This window comes from Rhea pennata, chromosome 2 (assembly GCF_028389875.1).
Source record: "Rhea pennata isolate bPtePen1 chromosome 2, bPtePen1.pri, whole genome shotgun sequence".
In the NCBI taxonomy this organism is placed as follows: Eukaryota; Metazoa; Chordata; class Aves; order Rheiformes; family Rheidae; genus Rhea; species Rhea pennata.
The window spans coordinates 140359629-140381640 of NC_084664.1; the positions used below are offsets into that span (position 1 = coordinate 140359629).

General features: G+C 40.3%; 1 protein-coding gene across 1 annotated transcript in view; it reads right to left on the reverse strand.

The window, feature by feature from the left end:
• Positions 1-21740, reverse strand: part of LAPTM4B (lysosomal protein transmembrane 4 beta) — a 60179-nt gene extending 38439 nt beyond the window's left edge. Inside the window, exons 1-2 of the mRNA XM_062568328.1 lie at positions 21630-21740; positions 4846-4957 (exon numbers count right to left, since the gene is read on the reverse strand). Coding sequence (XP_062424312.1) covers positions 4846-4957; positions 21630-21725 — 208 coding nt within the window. The 5' untranslated portion in view covers positions 21726-21740. The remainder of the gene's footprint in view (positions 1-4845; positions 4958-21629) is intronic.
• Between the last annotated feature and the right edge of the window lie 272 nt (positions 21741-22012).

Consider the following 22012-nt stretch of genomic DNA (forward strand, 5'->3'; position numbering starts at 1 on the left):
TTATTACTTTAAGTCATCAGTTTGAAGGTACTGCTCATTTATTTATTTCATCCATTCTTAACCCCAGTCACCTATTCACTGTTTCCAAGAGAGAGCTGCTTTCATTGTCTGTGATGGCAGACGCAGCAGAGTTACAGGCCTTGCTTTGCTTATGATCATGGCAGTACTGGTTCAAAGCCAGAGCCTAGTAAATTGTTATAAACTTGACATTCAGGCTTTGATCTGACACGCTTCTGTTCCCAATCTTTTCTGTTTCTCTGGTGGAGCTCTGCAATGCCAAGTCATACTTGGCTCAGGCTGGTTCTTTCTCATTTAAGACTTCACTGGGTTTATTGAGCTATGTTGGCTTAAATTAATGAGATTGAATGCAGCACACTAAATGAGAAGCTGACAGAGGTGTGTACCTTTTTGTAGCAACTGGTCTTGCTGTACTTTCCATGGTATTCATGACTAGAACTGTATTTGGACTACTATAGCATTTTTATACATTACTGTTTTTGATGACTTCTTGAGGTTCTTTTTGTTTTAAATAAAACAGTTGGATTTTTTGTCTCTTCCGTTTTGCAGTGAGATCATACCTTTTTGCCTGTGAAGACATCTGCAACCTACTTTAGGGAGAAGATGCTGCCACTGCTAGGCAGAGCTTCTGCCATGTTGGGCTGACTTGCATGGAGCAGCTCAATACACCCAGACAGTGCAATGTGTGGAGCAGGACCTGATGAAGAGGTGGGAGAAGAAGGCTGAGAGCACCTCTGGCAGAAGTGTGAGTCTCCCATCAAGGCCAGCACAGAAGGTGTTCCACTGCAGCAGCTCCATACTGGCCCCTCTTGCAGGTGTGTTTCCCTGCCTATGAGAACTGCCTTCCTCTCTGCGCCTCTCCCTGGGAGGGTGATTGCAGCTGCTGTGGCAGTGGGGAAGTAGTGCAGAGCAGGCAGGGGAGCCAGTCCCCAAGCCAGGACCTGCACAGAGCGACAAAGATGTTGCATCTCCAGCTCATCACTTTCCCCAGCCCTGGAGTTCATTGCTGGCTTGTAGCTTCTGTGGAAGAGGCTAAAAGCTCCTAACCAGCAGCCTACAATCTTCAGACAGTTTTGATCCCCCTAGCCTTATTTACCCAGTAGCCTGTCTCTTTCCAGCTAGCTAAGGATGATTTAGTCATTCAGTATACCCTCCAAGCTGCTGTGCAAGCTCCATGCCTCTCCTCCCAATGCCTATGGGCCTGAGGGCACTGCTGCCTGGAGCAAGCTGTGTGTCAGTAGTATTTTCTCTCCAGGACTTCTGTCCTGGAGGCTGGTGGGAAGCAAAGAGCTTTCCTCACCTTTGAGTCCAGCTCATTTCCTCCAGAGAATGAGGCTAGACAGGAAAATGGAGCCCTGAACAGGCTAAGCTGGGGCAGAGATTTGGTTTTTTTCCTCTCCCCATGTCATGGGGCATGCATTGGAGATGCTGATGGACAGGAGCAGGAGGGTACATGCTCTACAATTTCCCTTCATTTCCAACAGAAATTCAAGCTTGCTATCTGTAGGCTACCTTAGAAATGTATTTGTATTTGAATTGATCTTTTTAGGTCCCCCATGCATGTCACACTCTCCAAAGAAACCACCAGCCAGCATACCCTGCCTTTTGCGCCTTGCGCTGGGCACAGTCCTCTCAGTTGTCTCACTCGCACATCCCTAGGCAGGGATGCAGGCTGATTTTGGCCTCATTCACTAACACCAGGGTTGAAGTTCTTATCAATTTCTGCAGGGCATACAGAGAATTTCAGTCCTAGTTTTCATATGTTTTTTGAAGTTTCACATACATCTGTGACACTGTGGAGGTAGTAAATAAAAACAAGCAACACAGCTGCTGGGCTGTTAAAATGTCAGGATCACAGTTTGCAGATCCGGACAAGCTGAGCAAGAGTCTCAGCTGAAACCCTCAGGAAAGTCAAGACAATTTACAGAGCTTTTCCGTCTTCTGCACAGAGATTATTAATCTTTTAATAGCAGAGGTATTCCATTGGGCAGCTAACACATTTCTAGTGTTTCCTAGTCCAGCTTCTAGTTCATAAACTCCTTCAAGTCCTAAGGAAATAATAAAAATAAAAACGAGACTAACTGGACTCAGTGGAATATCCAGAACAGTAGGAAGCCTGGAGTTTTCCCTAGTTCCCAGATGTGAGTGAGTCAGCCAAACCACACACACTGGTGTCCTCACAGTACATCCACCTGCCACATAGTGAATCTTGGCAGTTTCTTTTCTTTTCTTTTCTTTTTTTTTTTTTTTTGCTATTGTTTCCTTTTTAAAACAGAAGGGAAAAGCTATAATTTATAGCTGTTTATAAGTGCTCAGGTAATTACTTCTTCTGCCTCGTAGAACAGTCATTTCAAACCCTATGGTAATGCCATAGGAACCATGCTAAATCATGAAATTATGGAAGAGCAGTCATTTGCAGAAGAACTGATGCTGCATTGGCATTTTCAGACATTTTGTACTAGACTGGCTCTGCTTCTCTGCATATGACAGGATTTTTTCCCACTGCAGTAACAGAAGTTTGAAAAAACTCCATAAACCAGGCCTGTACACACTTATAAATAAATATTAAATAATATAAACAACCGTATTATAATATAATAGATAACTATACTGTAATTATAAATTATAATGTAAATATAACCTTAAATAAATACAAATAATAATATAAATATTAAGGGAATCCTGTCTTCTTAAAAGTCACAGGCAAATCTGTTATTAACTTAATGTGAACCATAATTCCACTACTATGATTCAGTTGATAAGTTTATTTTCAGTTGACATTTTCAGATGTTATGTCAAAGAGCCTATCTGGAAAGGGAGTGACAATTTTGCATGCAAAGTCTGTGTCTACTTTTTTTTTTGTTTGTTTGCTATTGATAGAGGGTATTGAGAAAATGGTTATTAATATTTCTGTCATTATTATTTTCCAGCACAAGTACATATAAATAACAACCTTGGTTCCTTCATTAGCATAAAAATAGATGTTTCCTGTAGCCTTAACGTATTATATTTTGCTTACGTGGTTTCACATAAGAATTTCAGCACATGTAACAAACCTAGGAAACATTTCTTCTGAAAAAGACAGATAAAAACAGGACATGAGAAGAACATGTGAAGGTTTGTCTGATGTGTTAACTCAAAAAGAAAATGATTCCTTGGATTTGAACAAATGTAATCATACTGAAAAACAAACAAACAAACAAAAACTAATTCTCTCTTGCTAGCTATTTCCAGTAACTATAAAAGCCAGCAGCCTGATTCAGCTGCCTTTACTCAGTAAGGCATTAAACCTGAGGGAGTCAAAGAATAAAAGGAGACATTATTCAGACATTCATTCGTAATTTAACTGCCTGGGAAATGTTCTCTTTACCAGTGGAAATGAGGTTGCTTGGCCCACAAGCTATCCTTTTACTGTCTTTCAGGGTTCACTTCAGAAGCCTCAATAAAAAATATAGAAAATATAGTTTTCAAATGTAGATGGAAATCCTCAATGTACTTCATCTGACAGCTATAGCATTACAAAACAGAATTACTATTTTAAAGCCTTGGGCACTGGCAGGCCTCTGATGTCGGCTATATAAAACCACACTGACAGACAGTCATTACCAAGGTTAATCTCTGAGAATTAGGACAAGGCAGTCAGTTTTAATATGTCAGATGCAGCTAGAAACCCATCTGTATCTACTATGGTCCTTACTTTCTTAAACCCAGTTATATAAAAAGATTTTTACTCAGAAGTTGTAGTTGCTTTCAGTCAAGACAAGTAAAGTAGCAATTGCCCTCAAGTTATCTCTTAGCTGATGTCCAGGAGCTCCAACACACCATGGTCATAATTATTTTTCTCATGTGTGGAGCTATTCCTTCTCCTGCTGAAATTTTTATAGACTTAGTAGGAATAATGAAAGGACTTAAAACCTCTTGCTGTAGATGTGTGTCATTCTGAGCAGCAAGACGCTAGTGTAACTAGTATGAGACTTATTTCAGATTACAATGAGAAATGTTGAATGTTTCAATCTTACAAGCAGAACTACAGATAAACAGATATTTTTATCAAAACCACATAGAGGAGAAAGTTTTCTAGATACTACTTTAAAATTTAAAACAAACAAACAAAACAACCAAAGCACCATCAAATCATTTAAAACACTCATGGATGAAAGAAGAATTTTTCCTCACAAGGGATAGGAAGTTTTTATAGGACACATATATGGGCCTAAATCATCCTTCCCTGAAATTGTATTGACACTTTGCTGGATCCTTGGCAAGCGAAAGAAGCGGCTCTGTATTATCGCTAATACATCTATGACTATGTGGTTAATATATTTATTCTTGCATCTGTTACAACAGGCTTGCACAAGTCATGCTATATGCACATGGTGGTGCATAAATATGCACAATGGGAATTAGCAGTTTCAAACAAATGTATAAATAGAAGCATGTTTCTTCATGCATGTGCAGGCACTGAAGAGACTCCATATCACCCAGTGGCCTGCAAAATCCTACTGGGGGTTCCAGCATCACTTGAGGAATAACATCTCAAAATACCACTGGGGAGTTCCAGCATCATTTGAAGGATAACATCTCCATGTCAAGGAGATGTCAAGGCTTTGTCCTCACCTAATCAGATAACAGCATAGTAAATAAGATTACTGATATAACAAAGTTACTAATAGGTAACCTTTTTGAACTGTGACGTAAATGCAATTTTCACAATAAATATGTAATTATAAGATACCAAAGTGAAGAAGGATAATAACTGAAACAATGGGATAGCTACATAAAAGCTGGAGAGCAATGAGTGTTAATTGTTAAACGTTATATACTTACTGGCATCATCCATAAATTCAAATTCTCCCCCTAACTCAGCACTCGTTAAGTGGTACTGGTCAGGATCGGTCAGGGCGCTCAGCAAGATCAGCAATACCACTGAATTGATAACCTACAGAGAGGAAGAACGAAAAGGGTCAGACTGTGAAAGTACACTGTGAAAACACTCTGGAAAAGGTGTGTCCACTGCAGGCTACGCTAACTATGGCAGAGGCTGTGTTTTGACTGCAAAATTTTAAGTATTTAACTGACACTTTAATTAGTTTCTCTGGTTTGCATAAACAGGATACATTTCTTCCCCAAGTGGCAGGAAAAAGAAACACAGCATAGGTTACCCCTTTCCCTTTAGAGTCCCTCCCCACAACATCAAAAAAGTACCACTGCTCTTTCAGGTTTTAAAACATGTTCAAACATCCATTTTAGTTTGTTCTGTTGCAAAAACTAAATCAATTAAAAATAATCATTTTGAGATTATTACAAATGAGCACTATCGTCAATGATTATTAACATGGTAGAGCTGGGATTGATGACATGTCTTGCTAAATTGCTAAATGATCAAAGAGGAGGTGATTTACCGGCAGAGACTGAATTTTAAGAGGCTGTGGGAGATGGGCTGATTCACACAAGCCTCCTAAATCAGGGGGCCCAGGGAGACAGGAGTAGGTGGCAATATTAGCCCAGTGTCTAATGTATATTTTCCTATGTCACGTGCCACAGAGAGAAATTCACATACACTAGGACTTGTATATGAGATGTAATAAGTGAACAAAAAGCAAGAAAATAACACAGAGTGAGAAAATTAGTAGAACCCAATTGCCAAGTATGAGATATCAGAGGAATGCGGAGCTAGCCAAAAGCTGTATTTTAGAACAGGTCTGAACAAAATGCTCAGATCTCATTGAGGTGAATAAGACTAATTGTAGAATACAAGACTGTATGAAATAACACAACCTGGCTAAAAGATATTCTGGAGAATGTCTTCCTTATTCTCTAGAACTAGGAAGATAACTGGTCAACAGGAAAACTATTAAAAGAAAGCTGATAATAGAATGTGCAGGGAAAATTGTATTTTTATTGCTTTGGTTCTTACTTTGAAGCCATCCCAATTTGATCACAGCTTACTAAGAGCAACAAAAAGGGGTAAGAACATAGGCTATAATAAGACATGAACAGGCTATCTTGGGTAAAATAAATGGGTTTGATGGGTGAATTCCATCAAGTTCAGCCAATTTCAACTCTGTTAGCAATGATCTTTGAAAAACAGTTGAGAATAGGTTGGGTTCACAAGACACGGAAAGGGCAAGCACAGTGTGTGCCTTTATAAAGAAGAAAGGCCCAAGAAAAATGCTGGCTAGATTGTGAGATTTAAGACTAAAGGAACCCAAGAATAAATAATCAAGCCATCTGCTTGATGGCACTCAGAACTTGTACAGTCAGAATCAACAACCAACATGGCTTTGTGAAGGACAAACCATGTTAAACCATCCTATTCTCCTTCTCTGACAGGCTAACAGGCCTTACGGAGAGGGGAAAAGTAGCAGATATCTCTTTCCATCTTAGCAGGGCTTTTGACATTATCATTTATGAAATTCTCATGAGTGAGCTAGAAAAACATTGCTTGGTTGGAAGTGCAGACAGGTGAGCACTCAGCCAGGTAGGCAGTTGTAATGAAAGAATAGTTCTCATAGATTCACAGCCAACATGGAAAACATACTGAACAGAGTTCTCCAGTATTGCTGAAATACTCAGTAGTCACTTGTGACTTGTATCTTCATTTAATTTGCAGGCAATGTCAAGCTATAAGCCCTTTAGGAGAGGTGATTAGAAAGATTTTGATTAACTATAGCAGAAGCCTGAGATAAATAGAGCATAATTCTGTAAGGGCAAGTGCAAAGCATCACATTTGTGACAAACAACTGCAGACGTACAGGAGGAAAAATAACTAACTTGGTAACAGTTCTTCAAAAAGGGGCCTGGGTATGACAGGAGTGTAAGGCCTGCATGGCATTCTTCCCTCTACGGGGCCACAGTGCCCCCTCACAGGGCTTCAGGAACATACCTAGAAGGACCCTGGGGAGGATCCAACAAGAGCAGAGGGTTGTTGGGCTTCTAAAAAGCATGACTGGTGGAGAAAATAACTGCAGTTGTTTAGTCTAGTGAAGATTAGATGGAGGGAGGTGGAAGGAAGATGGACTCTTTCATATGAAGGAAAGGAAGGAAAAGAAGAAAGTAATAAACACTTCTCCAGATACACTGGGAGTTGAGCAAAATAATACATTTAAATTACAGCAAGGGGAGATTTAGATTACACAATTTGCTGAGCAATAAGAATAACCAGCAGCAGAAAAGATTATCTAGGCGTGTTAAGGAGTCTTTATCATTGCATTTTTTTACAGACCAGTTAGATAGTTTTGTGTTGAGTATGCTGTAGCCATAGATGGTCTTGTCTTGGCAGTGAAGACAGATCAGATGATCTTCAAGATCCAAACTTATATTCTGTAAGTCCTCTCAATTTTTAACATTATTTACAACTTTATACTGCAATTCAATTATTGCATTATATTCTTTTGTAGGACGATAAAGGACAGATGCCAGAAATAAATGTTGCTTAAGAGGAGTACTCAAAATAATTGTGCAATCAGGAATTATAAATGTATATAATGTTAGTATTTTGAAGATGTACAAGTTTAATCTTTTGTACAGATAGAGAAAGAAAGATTCATAAAATAATGATCCGGGCTCTCTACTTTCTCCATTTGGGTATGTCCAGATTCAGATTACACGTTTGTCAGTGCAGTCTTTGTATCTATCTCTAAAACACAGGATGTATTTCTTGACCTAAACCTTCCTGCAGTCAGTGGGAATCTCTCTAATCCCGTTACTGCATCACTTCTGTATTCTATCAGGTTTTTATCCTGAGCTCTTCATAATGATCTCAGATCTTTCAACTGTACTGTCAGCAGGGCAAGCGAAAAACACTTTTATTCTCTATTTATTTATTTATTCTCTCAACTTCTTTCTCAAAGAAAAAAGAGTGCACAGTTGGATGTATTATATTTGGTTTTTGTTTTGAAAGTGATGAAACAATAGAATTTTGAAAAATGCTTTAACACAGAAATTTAGGATACCTAAAAACTTACTGATGTAACATCTTCCTAGGAGACATAATCAAGCAAAAGGGCATAAAGTGATTCCCTTCTGACATACACAGTTGGTATGAGGGTTGAAATCTCTGTTCTAGGAAAAGTAAAGTAGGTTTTGCTCTTCTCTCAGTAGGGCCAAGATCTCCTACAGGATATTTTATATTACTTCAGTAACAAATAATGTAATGACTAATCAACATTATGCAATGTTTCAGGAAGAAACTAATCCCTACGCCTCCCCTATGAGACATATTGTCCTCCTTTCACAGATGGAAAAATGGACATATGTTCCTGAACATGCATCAGGCTGGTGTTCAGCAGTGAGAATAAAATGCAAGATTTTCCACTCTCAACTCATAACAGTGACCAGTTGGTCCTACTGCTGCTTATGGCCATAGTGTTATCCAGAGTGACAGGACAGGGTCCTGAGGGCATCGACAGCCCCCACTGCTCTTGCTGCTCCCCAGGCTGTGCTCCACCCTGCCCTGGTCCAGGCCCCCATTTCAGCCCAGCCCAAGGCCCTCAGTCCCTGCCCTGCAACACTGCTGGCTCCTGCCCCAGCTCCTGGGTGGACCTCTTGGATGCACACTGGAGCTTGTTTCCAGGCCCACCTCTGGCCCTGTCTCCTTTTGCTGCTGGGTGGCCCCAGCCCTGGCTCAGCGCTTGCTGTGTCTCAGGCTGTCAATGGACCCCATTGCCAGCCCCCAACTCAGCCCTGTGAGACGGCACCCGTTGGTGGTGGCACAGCATGTGCAGCTTTGTCCCGGCTCGTCTCACAGAGGAGCAGCCTTACTCCTGCTCTCCCCAACAAGATTTTCCAAAGAGGATAAATTCAGCCCCTTTTTGGGAGGGTCCCTGAAAAGGAACAAGTGAAATGACACTACCCTCTCAAGGCTTTGCTTGCTTTGGTTCTGCTCGGAGATGACTGAGAACAAATGTACCTGAGAACCAAAATGTGAAATTTTACTACACCAAAACACTGCGTTCTGCATAAAAACAGGGGACGATGAAGTTGTTATGGATGATGTTGTGAGGCAGGCTGACTGATCTTGGGCTAGAGAAATAGCTCTTGAGAGGGACCAAGAGTGTCCTAACAAGAAAGAGCCTGCACATGGGAGAGAGATCTCACACAGAGTCCTAAAAACACCCAACTTTCTACTGCCATAAAACAGGAAGAAAAAAAACCTTGTGCTCTGGCAAACAGATTGAAATACATACATATTTGACTACAAGATGTTTTAAATAATCCCAACCATGTGTGAGAATGTGCACACAGGCATAAGTGGGAATAACAGCCTATGCTGAGAGCAGGACTGGCACCGCCAGCCACTCTTACCGCTTTCACTTCTGCGGCGACACAGACCTAGAGCTTGGCAGCTACATCTGACCCCAGGAAGTTCTGCTAAGGGGAATGTGCCGTGTTTTGGAAGCAGCATCTAGCGTTTATAAACTATATAATGCACTAAAATTTCAGACCTCTGCCACCGCAGAGAGCTGTCTTCTTTGCCTTATCATTTGCTTCAGAGATCAGCAGTCAACTACGTGGACCCGCAGAGATAAAACACACAGGAAAGAAGGTGTCAGGAACCTGTGTATCAATGGGTGATGCAAAAATGAAAAACACAGTATCATTTCAGACTCTTCACAGAACTGCTTGGTATTTATCCCCTCTCATCTGTAATTAAACTAGTTCCAGTAGCTCCTAAGAACATATCATTAATACAGATCTTTTTCTATTTCCTAACTCAAAATAAAATGGGGAAACATTCAAGCCAGTGGCTTACATATAAGTCCATAAATACTAAAAGAATTGTCAGGAGTTACATTAGCTAAATTTCTTGCCACTTCCATCCAGCTTACCGTCAAGTATTGAAATAAAACAGCTCTGAATTTATAAGAGGAAATATTAAACTTACTTTAATTTGACATGTTGCATTAAAATACACCAATGTTTCTGTTAAACTCCACAGGGTCTGTTGTGCAAATATTCTACCACAGTTCTCTCAACAGTCTCCAGTGTGGTGAAGAGAGTTCCTTACATTTATAGGAAAAAAACCAAGAAAGAACTAGCTTTATTTGTTTGAGAATTCAGTTTGTAACTGAATCCATGTATGCAATGCTCTGTACACTGTCTCTTTGGTGGAAAGACTTACGCACACATTTAATTTTGTGGCTGCTTTCAGCCTCACTGAACTCATGAGAAATTAGCTGAAGCGCCTTCCTTAAATCTCTGCAGTGGGGGAGCACCACCCCGTGCCTGTGTTCCTGGTCAGTAGGGTCCTTTACAGCTCTGGAGAGTTGTTAATGGTAACAAACACTCCAATGATCTGTAGGTAGAAAACTATTCATTTAGATGAGGGAAGAAAAATAGAAAACTAGAAAAGGAAACTTTGCTGTTATGACACAGAAAAGAATGAAAAGCTAGATTTTATAAAAACCGTCATTCTGGATTAACCTCCTCAACTTTCTGTAATCTGTATTAGTGAATTAAAATTGATTGATACAGGGGACTAATTACCATAAACATCACCAGAGCTGAGTCTATAGTCCTCTACCTGACACAGTATGACTTACCAGATGCAATAGGAGATGACTTTGTCAAGGTGAAGGGGCTGAACTCTTTTCAGCTGTCCCGTGTGACAGGACAAGAGGCAATGGGCAGAAACTGAAGCACAGGAAGTTCCGCCTGACCGTGAGGGGGAATTTCTTCCCTGTGAGAGTGACGGAGCACTGGACCAGGTTGCCCTGAGAGGTTGTGGAGTCTCCTTCTCTGGAGATGAATCAAGGCCCACCTGGATGCAACCTTGTCTAACATGCTCTAGGTGACCCTGCTGAGCAGGGAGGTTGGACTAGATGATCTCCAGAGGTCCCTTCCAACCTTACTGATTCTCTGATATTTATAAACAGTGAGTAAGAGCAGATTTCTACAAAGATTTTGAATGGACCATCTCCGGAATTGCTAACCAAAATAACTAAACCTTGGCTATGTTTTGAACTGGCAAATATAATTCTAGCAGACATTGAACAACCACAAAACTGGAGGATTTAGTTTGTTATCTTTACAGAGATATCTCAGAAGGAAACCATTTATTACATTCATTTTGCTAGTAAGTAAATGTTTTTAATAAAACTGAAGAAACTCTGAAGTAAAACCCCATATACTCTGCTCCCTCCACAAAAAGCCCTAGGTAATTTTATGGCTGTAAGTATCCATTTGCTATAGAAGCAAAACCTCATTTTCAAATTTTTTTGCTCCTTGAACTTAAGTTTTTATACTACTGTATAGTATAGTAAGTATCTTACACTGTACTGTACCTATTTTATACTACTTGAATATTTGAAGTCAGTATTACTATTGTAAAAAGTGAGAATATATGGAAAATGTATAGTTAAGGCAATCTGAACATCCTTAATTCTGCTCTATTTATCTTTTGCCTCCCATTTGGCATGTTCTTTGCATTTTTCTTGCTAGGAAACGTTTAACATAAAAGACATTAATAAAAACGAGAACTTTTTTTTTTCCATTAAGAGGACACATAATCCTAGAGCAGAAAAACCTTTTCACATTGACCTCAACAGTCAGTCAAAGCATACATATTTTTAATTCGAACTAAAAATAAAATAAGGATGCAATTTTAGGAATAACATTTTTACAGCTGTCTGACCACTGTGAATAGGAGGCAAACGGTGTGAGCAGGAACAAGCTGTGTCTCCTATCTGCCCAGGTTTTTTCACAGATCCTATGACAACAATTCATCATCGGCCTCAGAGCGCCTGGGCTCCAGCAGCTGAATGTGAGTGCATGCCCTTTAGTGATGCGAGCTCCTAAGGAAAGAAGGAGCAGGAGAATTCTGGCTGTCAGAGAAGATCCGTCTTGCTTCATTTCTCTGCTATGGAAGCTTTCTACCTCACCCTACTTAAAAACGTATCTACTCTCCAATGCAGGGGGTATGGACAAGCTACAGATATGTTAGTGACACAGAAAATAATGAAATGGTACAAGGAACGAAAGCCTAACCCTCAGAAGGGAGGAAGAAAGATGGCCACATTAAGATGGGTTAAAAGGAAAACCTTCATGCCATTTACTAGTAGAACTCATTATCAGACATTACTGCTGAAGCCAAACAGTTGGAGGAATACAGAAAAAGACGAGATGTTTATTCAGAAAATGTGTTTAGTCATATTACACATCATTTTTAAAAACAAAATATAAGACCTAATGTTTCCAGCTATTGACCAATCTTAAAAAAATAATAGGGGAATACAAGAAAATGTTTCCCCTGCACAGGTCAATCTTTCTTACTACCCTATGTGGCTTCTTAAAGCATATGTCTCTGGCTGCTATCTGAAATACTGCACTGCAATAGAGAGGACATCAGTCAGATCAGAAGTAGCAATTAAGTTTTTATATTCTTTAATCTGGAGAAGATAGTTGAGTTTGGAATTCTGTGGCTTATTTTTTCCATATTATTCATAAGAAGTTAAAGAACAATTGAGGCAGGCTCAGTCTAGCATATTATAGAAAGCCTATTTTAGAGAGCTGCATGAAATATTTTAACCAGACTTTATATATAATATCAACTTTGATTATTATAATGACATTAAGCATTGAACTTTAAAGACTATGCTGATTAAATTGATATAGGAAGTCCAGCACAATTTATCATCACTCTTCTATACAAAAGACTCAACTAATGCCTACTGCCAGCCTTTTAACAGTCCTAAAACCCAGTCCACAAGAGGCCTGTCACTAATGAAATATGGTAATGACTAAATCTGTAAAGGAAAAATTAGATGGATAGACTGTGCAGGATGCACTCTAGAGATTTCTGCTTCCCTAGAGATACAGTTTAATTTGTTACATAGTTCATCTTAGTCTTCTCATGGTTTAAGGAAATAGGATATTTGTATGCAAATTTATTGGTGGATTCCTTGATATTTTTACATGGTACTTCCTGAAGGTTAAACCTGTGTCTGAGCAAGGTCCTGAAAACGTCTGCAGAGGCCTTCTGTTAGGACTGGGGGAAATATAATTATATTCCCATGTTCATATTGTAACATTGCTAGACTCACTCACAGTTTTTACTAAAGTACATCCTTGTTCAGGATGCTGTGGAGAGCTAGTGAAGAACTTTTAAGTATTAAAATTTATTTAGAAAGAGTTGTTGAAACCATCAGTTGGGATTTGTTTGGTTTTTGCATTTGTTCTTTACTTCCAAGAATGGATTATTGAGCCTTGCAGGTGACTTGGGAAGGTTGAGGGTAAACCTTCCAAAATGTTGTCATCGGTGCGAGTTATGGCAGTCCTCAGGGGTCTGAACTTGAATTTGGACTTGTGACAGAGGACAACCCAGCCTGCACACTGTAACTGGGCAGCTGAGGGTGCAGATGAGATTGTCAGAGGCAGCTGGCCCTGGCTGGCAGCTTCCATGCCCCAACCATGCCTCTGGAGCTGTCTGTGCTCAAGCTGACCTGCAGCCTCCTCGGACACGCACCTGAGGACAGAAGCGTGCCCAAACTTTTGACATTAACTCACATTCTCTTAATTAGGAAAAACATCAACATTTTGATCAATTATTCTTATGTAGTCACCATAAGCAATACCCATGGAAACCACGCAAGGGTTCAGGGCTACTGGTAGTAAACACATCACATCACTCTGCAGCCCAGCTCAGCAAATTACATAAGGAAGAAGGGAGCATGCCGCAATGAATGGTATGGTTGAACAGAACCAGATAATTTCTAAAAGAGTAAACATCATTGCATTTATCTGACCTGTCTGGACACAGCTGTTCCACAGCTGGAAAATGCACTTTTGCAAGGTGAAAATCTTCCACAAATCTGTATTTCTGCCAAAAGCATTTGTCTTGTCCATTTTAAGTAGCTTAATATATCTCCTGACAGAACAAGACCTTGTTCAGCATAAGCTAGAAATGAAGTGAAAAACAACCACAGCACTTTAGAAAGCTCTTCAAAGCCAGAGGACTAAAATCATTGTAGTCAAAACTGACTGCAGACATACGAAAGAGAGCAGACCCAGAGGGGGTCTTGCAACAGTGCACCAGGCTCAAGCCCAAATCATTTCTTCATTGATGCCTTGCTGGCAAATTTAATACATCTGATCGACCAGGAGTACTTTCTTGCTCCGTCAGCCATGAGCTTGATTTTTCTTTATTCTAGATTTTTTTTTTTATCCTGCTATTTGGAGATTTGGGACTATAACCTCATCACATTCACCTGAAGAACAACACAGAAATTTGCCTGCCCACTTTCAAGCCTTAATAGTGTTAAACTTTCATAGTTTTACAATCAAAAGATGATCCTAACAATAAATTAGAGAAAAAAGAAAGCAATAGAGGAAATTAATCCCTGGCTGTTTTGCTACATCCGTTCCATATGTACAGGAATACGTAAGACTAATTGCATTTTCACTGACGTCAGCCTAATCAACGATTAGTTTACGAAGCTTAATGTATCCACCTCTGGCTCACTTGGAGATACATATTAACCTTCAACAGATCTTCTAAACACATTTTACTTGATTAATGTAATGCCCTCCTTTCTATAAATATATTCATAGTGTTTGTATGACATCTTATAAAAAACTAGTGTGAATATAGCGCATTGTACTCTTAGTGTGTTTATTTTCTTTGACTTTGTTAACTTTGCTCCTCTTACAATCAGCCATCTGCCTTCTCAGAGACGAGAGACAACTGTTCCTTATAATCCTAGCGAATTTATTACCTCAGTTGAAAGCCTTACTTTAAAAAGTGGTGTATTTTAAAAAAGTTTTCATTCGCTGAACTGCTACCTATATTATCTGGAAGAGACAACACTGTGTCACTATCCTGGACAGCTGATGCGGATTATCAGCTATAGCATGATTCATACACCGTGTGAAAAATCTTGGTGTGGTATTTGGAGATATAAGAAAACACAGATATGCATGGTGATAAGTACTTAGAGAAGTTTACAGAAATCTTCATGTTGTGTTACAAGCCAAAAAACAGTTGGCAAAATCATGTTCCAAAAGACACTTACAGAGAATTTTAGTCCTCCAATGCCTTAAAAAGCCTTTAAAATATAAACATGGATACACTGATATATGACAAAATCTGGTAAAAGTGACAAAATGCCTTTTCTGCTCTTTTGTGCAGTACAGCAAACACACAAACCTGGATATTCTCACTGATAAAAGAAAACACAGGCAACTTTGTATACCGTATGTATCCACGAACCCATCCTTTTCCAAAAAAATCTTGCCGGCCCGTTCACAGTTTGATTCTGTCAGCCACAGGTGAATGTTTAGGATCCTTGCAAACAACCGTATTGATTCTACAATTTTAATTTCTCCCAGATAGTACTCTAGCTTGCAATTTAACTGAAATAGCGCTCAAACATGAATTGGAGTGAGGAAAAAGGAGGTGGAATAAGGTCCTACATTACAAACACTAACCTGGGTTTGTGCATAAAGGGGTTATTTAAGGAGTTCTCCTTCATGAAGCAGGCAATTAACTATTATGTTATTTAAAACTGTTTCTCTATGTAAGTTATAGAATGTATTTATTTAGAAGGTCCTCTAGAGTAGATATATTTTCTTCATGTTAATGATCAATGCTGTTCTTTATTCCTTGCTGTACTGTATGTCTAAAATGTATATATATATGTGTGTGTATATATATATATGTGTGTATATATATATATTTTCAGTTTCTTACGGAAGTGCCATACGTCTCAATTAGGCGTTTAAGTGCAGGATCATTCATGTATTTCCCACTTGTCTTGAAGATAATGAAATGGATGTATCCACTCTAAGAATAAATACTCTGAATCGTCTCTGATACCAGTCTCAGCTGAATATTCAACATGTAATCAATCATATAGGGAAGCCTTTGAAAGTAGGAGTACTCCTCAGTAGTAGGCCTGTACAGAAAACAGGAACTCCCCCTGAGTTACCAGAGAACATTACTGTTTTTTCCCAAGACCTCAGCTTTTGTTTTATGAAAGTAAGCACAGACAACACAGAAATTATAGATCATTTTATAGACATGGAACTTGGGATACAAATTTTTACTCACTGCAGCCATCTCCACAACAAGAACCACAAACCTCAAGTCATTGCAGATCAGAACATGACCCCTTGCCCTGCCAGCAGAGAAATGTCACTGGCTGCTGACACTACATCTTCTACCAAGGGATGAGAATTGCCCATCTCACTGGCATCACCTAGCTCTGTCCCCTCAAAGGCACCACTCAGGTCTGGGCTGGTGACCGGACAAACCCACAGTGAGCCCCAGTCTGCAACGTCCCTTTCAGCAGCACCCTCATGGTGGGGCTTGCAGTGGAGCTGGTGCAGGCGGTGGTGCCTGCAGCAGTAACCTGCCACAGCACCCAGCTGTGTCACACTGCCCAGCAGGGACAGTCACATTCCTGGCTGATATGAAGGGACTGCACCTTGAGGCGTCTGGCTGAAGCACTATGACCATTCATATCTAGAAAAAAGAAAGTTTTAAAATCTTTATTATAAGCCAATTTCATCTCATATAAAAACAAAGAAATCTGGATTTTTAAATAAAACTCAAGGCCTCAATCCTGCATTCACGCAAACTCCTGCAGCCCCACATTGGGATGCATCTGCAATGACAAAGCTTCCAGTTGTCTCACACATCAAGCGTTCCAGTGGTGTAATTTCCCTCTTTTCACTATTTCAGTTCTTTTCTCCAGTTTTCAAAATCTTCTCATTCTCACAGGTTTGAAAATAAGTCATAAATTAACATTTTCACCTTAAAATTTCTTTTTATTCATTCTCCCTGAGATGGCCTCTTAGAAGGCCCTATACTTACTACTCTTTATGGGTGTGAGCAGTTCTATTAAACTGAACAGGACTAGCAGGCAATAGCTGTATTAGGATTGCAGAAGTGGGGCTAGAGGAGCTTGTAAGGACCTCCAGGATAGGTATATTGTATTTATGTGAGCAGTCAGTGTGGACCTCTGCTCCTTGCCACATAAGCCAGCATTTTCAGTTCTCTATAAAAGTACCATAGGTATCTTCTAACTGGTATTTAAGTATATTGCCATATATGCTGTTTTGCACCTGTGCTTGAAAAAAAATAAGGAAGTAAGTGTGATCCAGTCCCAAAATGCATACCTTGACTTGCCTTTTGACATCAGGCCAAGTGCACTCTACTGATCTCAGCAGGGTGCTCAACTTGAAAATCAACTGTACAGTGAGACCTTAGTAAGCAATATTTTTCTTTTGCTTTACAATATAAAAAGGCTTCTACTAGTACATGTCTGCTCCATTAGGATTCAGCCATGTTATTAAAAAACAAGTGGGATCTAGACAGAAATTACACACATTTTCATAGCAATATCCTGAGTAAAATCCAGAACTGAAACGTCAACATCAGGAGTTTATCGAACTTTCCCTAAATAGCAGCTCAAATGCTGAATCCAACCTGGCTAAAAGCTTAGGCTTGCTCTATTTACGTCCTTACCACATGTCCTTCAGAGGGTACCTGAACACCTTGATAACTCTCAGTTATAAAAGGCTCTTATTCTTCCATTAGTTTTCATTTCAGACTCTCTTTCCCAGGACCCCCAGGAAGCATGGAGGCATACTGAGTTGCAGAACAGCTCTGGTGGTGCCGAGCAGCTCTTGGGTCCCTGGGGAGCCCCCTGCCATGGGCACCACCGCAGCAACACGGTTGGCAGAAGGCACTTTGGCACACATTCACTCAAAAATTAAAGCTCCTTCTTCATGTTTTTTTCTGAGCCACGGCCTTCAAGTTTTATCTTTTCCCTCCACCTACGACAATGGAAAATAATTCCTGTTGTCCTAGATGGGGCTGGTAGGAGTGCGAGCCTCGGTGCTTGCATAAATCCCCATCGTAGTGCATCAAGGCAATGGAAAATCCCTCAGTAACGCTGTCAGCACCCCTGCCATTGTTCCTATTTTGTTTTTTCTTTTTTAAAAAACCAAAAAGGAAAGTGGAATCCAGTCACTCAGGAAGATGACATGCTGTGTGTATAACTTCTGTTAAAGAGCTTACCAAATAGGGTATTATTTCTGACCCACCAATACTAACTGGATCACTCAGAACTTAAAAAGATGTCTACTTTTGCTTGCACACCAGTTCCAGGAAGATTTCAGAACCAAAGCTGGCTCATTTCAGTGGTGTCACTGCCTTGAACAGCACACCAGTACAAATGTTTAAAAGAAAAGAAAGTAACTGGAAGTGATTTTCTCATTTTCCTTCTTTTATTTTCAAAGTATGATACTTGCAAGAGTTTTGTGCCCAGAATAAAATTTTCTCTGTTATTACTTGTGACTTTTGATTTCATGTTTGATACTATACAGAGGCGTGACGTTCAGGCCAATGGGAGAAAAAGCTAAAATAACCAACTGAACTGAACCGGTCCCCAGGATTTTGGGATGCATATTACTCCTCAGTCAGCCATATAACTGCCATTTTTATCTTTGACACATTTTTTGCTTTCAATATTGTGACACCCCCTTCAAGCTTTCCTCCCCAAGACAGCAAATCAGCTCCTGAAGTGGAGGCTGTTTTGCAGACATATTTGACCTTGTTTTCAGGAATTTGCATTTTACTGGGCTGCCCCATTCTTTCTTTAGAAATCACATTTGGCATTGAAGTACCTCATTGGCTGTGTGATAGTATATACATTATATATAGAGTACTGGAATACTATACAATGCTGTATTGCATTATATTATTTTAGATGCAGTGCCTGTGGCCCTACCAGGAAGAAACCACTGAAACACCACACCTGTGAAAACATTAGCATTCTGAGAGCCGTTATTTTCTAAAATAAAGTTAAATATTTATTTCCTATCTATTGATACATTATGAGACCACTGTAAGTGTGCATGGCTACTGGGTGTGCGCATTGTAAATGCGGTGTTCTTTCCTCGCACCTATGGCGCAAAGTGCTCTGATAGTGCAGCCACCCGCACTCAGCTCCTCACTCTCTCTGCTATTTGTAGAGTCCCAAACCTCCAATTAAAACTAAAGAGCTAAAACATTATCCCAGAGAAACAGACTATTTTTCCACATCTAGTCTGGCTTGACATTCTGCCTCCAGAAATTATCCTAGCTCAAACCCAGTTCAACATGTGAAAAAGTGATTTTGAAAGCCTGACAAAACTTAAAAGCTACCATTTTTCTTCCTTGAGAAGCCTGTTCAACTGAATCATGGTATTAACAGTCACAGAATTAATAAAACTTATACTTCACAGGTAGTGATATATGAAAAAATGACAGGAAAAACTATTCATTCTCTAGAGGGATTTTTTCCTTCAAGTCATTTCCTGTAAAGCATAATGGCAAACAGTGTACAGAATACATATTTGTCTGTTGTTAAAAAAAAACAATTTTTTTTGTTTGAACTTTATTTGAGATAATCACTTATGGTTTTGAATAATACAACCACTCGAAATGCATGCAAAGAAAAAGATTACCATGAAAACCACATCTATTTTTACATGTATCTACCACCAATAGCATATTGTATCAGGTCATAACTGATCTTCTGAGATAAATCCACATTTTGATACATGATTTCATATATGCTTCTGTGAACGAGGGTCTTTCAACAATGGTTGCTATTGATTGAAGGAGCTACCCCTTACTTTCTTAATACTTATGTCTTTTCAAAGCTAACAAAAAGGTTTAGGTTTTATTATCAACATGCATCTGCATTTCTATTCTTAATAGTCTCCAACCTTAAAATTAAAAGTTTTGCAATATAAGGAGGGTAGAAAGAAATCTGTACTATGACATGTTATAAGTTACTGTCAGTTTGAAGTCATTCAGAAATCTGCCTTGAAAAATGTTATGAAAAAAAAAGAAACAAAGTAGAAAGACATGTAAATCAGGAAATATCTGCCAGTTAGAAAAGAAAATTTTAAATCAGATTTTGCAGAAAAATACTATGTCAAATCGGGTCACTAATATTTAAACATTGACAGTACAAGAGGTAACTAAGTCTAAAATACTGCCAGACTTTTCTTTGTATCCCAGGCTAGTTGATGCACTTAATTCCTTCTTCCTCAAATATCTTTTTGGTCCATTAAAAGGCTAAAACATCTTTATCCCTGTCCTTGTTGAGTCATATGAAGAGGTTTCATTCAAGTGAAGACAGAAGGAAATAATAAGCATCCTGGAAGAAATGTTCAAAGGCTTTTAGATCATCATATTAAAACTTACTGAAACTCCATTGTAACTAGAAAAAGAGGTATGTCCTTTTCACTACAAGGGTAAGATACCACAGACTGCAGATATTTCATTTAACTATATTGTATTAAATGAAGAACAATAAATAGCTCAACTGATGCACCATTTTCTCAGTGGTGAAACATGTATTTTATAGGACATAGATCATTTTATACGATTTCTAGGACATTAGTATCAGCCTAGCCTTTTAATTATGCTGATTGAATTTATTTAACAAGGTGTCATACCATGGAGGACAGCCCTGCATTTTTCACTTGCTTCTAAAGTGAGTTTTAGCAGTTAGCAAATAAGCCTGGGTCTAATCTGCTTCCGTCTCTGATCATTTGAAAAATGATGCTCAGCAGACAGCTCTGCATGGCCTTGGCATCAGATGGAGACTTTTTTCTCATACCAAAAGACACTGAAGACCAAACTGGATGAGAAGTGCATCTATATAATCTAAAGTGACAAACCAGCTCTTTTTATCATAGTGACACACGTTTGCAAACCCTGCCACTATGGCAGAGCAGGCTTTGGAAAAGCCGCTTTCCCTGCATTGCTGCCCAAGGGATTGAGGAAAGATTGTCAGAGATAGAAGGGGAACTTAGGGCTTGATGCACCTTCTCCTGCAGAAGTCTTTGCCCTGGCTGAACAACTGGGTGTCAAATGGCCTCTGGGACAGAGGGTAACCATGAAAGTCATGCCTCAAAGGCCAATTCCTCACTCATTTCCTATATACCAGAGGGAGGGAAAGAAGGCTTTCTAGTACCTGATAGCAGTTGCCTAAAATGTTTCAGATCTCCATCAGATGGGCCAGGATACCCAGAACAAGCAATTATCTCATAAATAAAGAATAACTATGATATAAGAACCTTCAGCTTCTTCACAAGGTGGAAGCAGAGATGACAAAATAAGATTTCTGTGCAGTGTGGTCAGAGTAGCCTTGCTGGAGCTAGCATGTTTGCAAGGTCTCAGTACTGCAGTCAACACCAGCCTGAGAAATGATGCTTGAAAGTTTGGGGGAGCTATGAAAACACTCACACCGGGGGTCTTCACCTGCCACACTTTCCCTGCAAACCCAGTCTTTCTCTTGAGATTCTCACGACCCTACATGCACCCTGCAGCTCCTGCCTCCCCCTCCAGCCCTTCAATACTTGCAGCTGCTTTTCTACATCTTCTGCGTGCTTCATTTCTCAATTTAGGCTGCCTCCGCACCTGCCTAGCAGGGGATGAAGCGCTGTAACCCAGAATTGTGCAGCTAGGGAGAACTGTCTCCAGAAACACCTAGGCTGCAGGAGCAGCCCTAGCTGCTGCTGTAAGCACGGCCCCAGCAGCCGAGGCTGCTGCCGGCTGCCGCGCTCCGGGGCGAGCAGAGGCGGGGGGCGGGCGCGCCGCGGCCGCTTACCAGGTACCAGACGCCGAGGAGGATGGTGCCGGTGCGGACATGGCAGCAGAGGCAGCAGCTGTTGGAGTAAAAGCGCGCCCAGGGCGAGCTCAGCATCTCCGCGGCTCCGCTCCGCGCCGCTCCGCGCCTCTGGCCGCGCCGCTCCGCGGGGCGGCGTCGCGCCGGGGCCGCCCCTGCGGCGGGCGGGACCGCGGCGAAGGCGCAGCCGCTTCCCGCGGCGGGAGACGCACCGCTTCGGAGCACGCTGCTGCCTGCGAATTTCTCCAATTCCCGATATTTTAAAAAAAAAAAAAAAAAAAAAAAAAAAAAAAAGCCCAAGCCCCGCCGCTGCTGGCTTTGACTTAACCAGCGCCCCCCCCCCCCGCGCCGCTGCAGTCACGCCG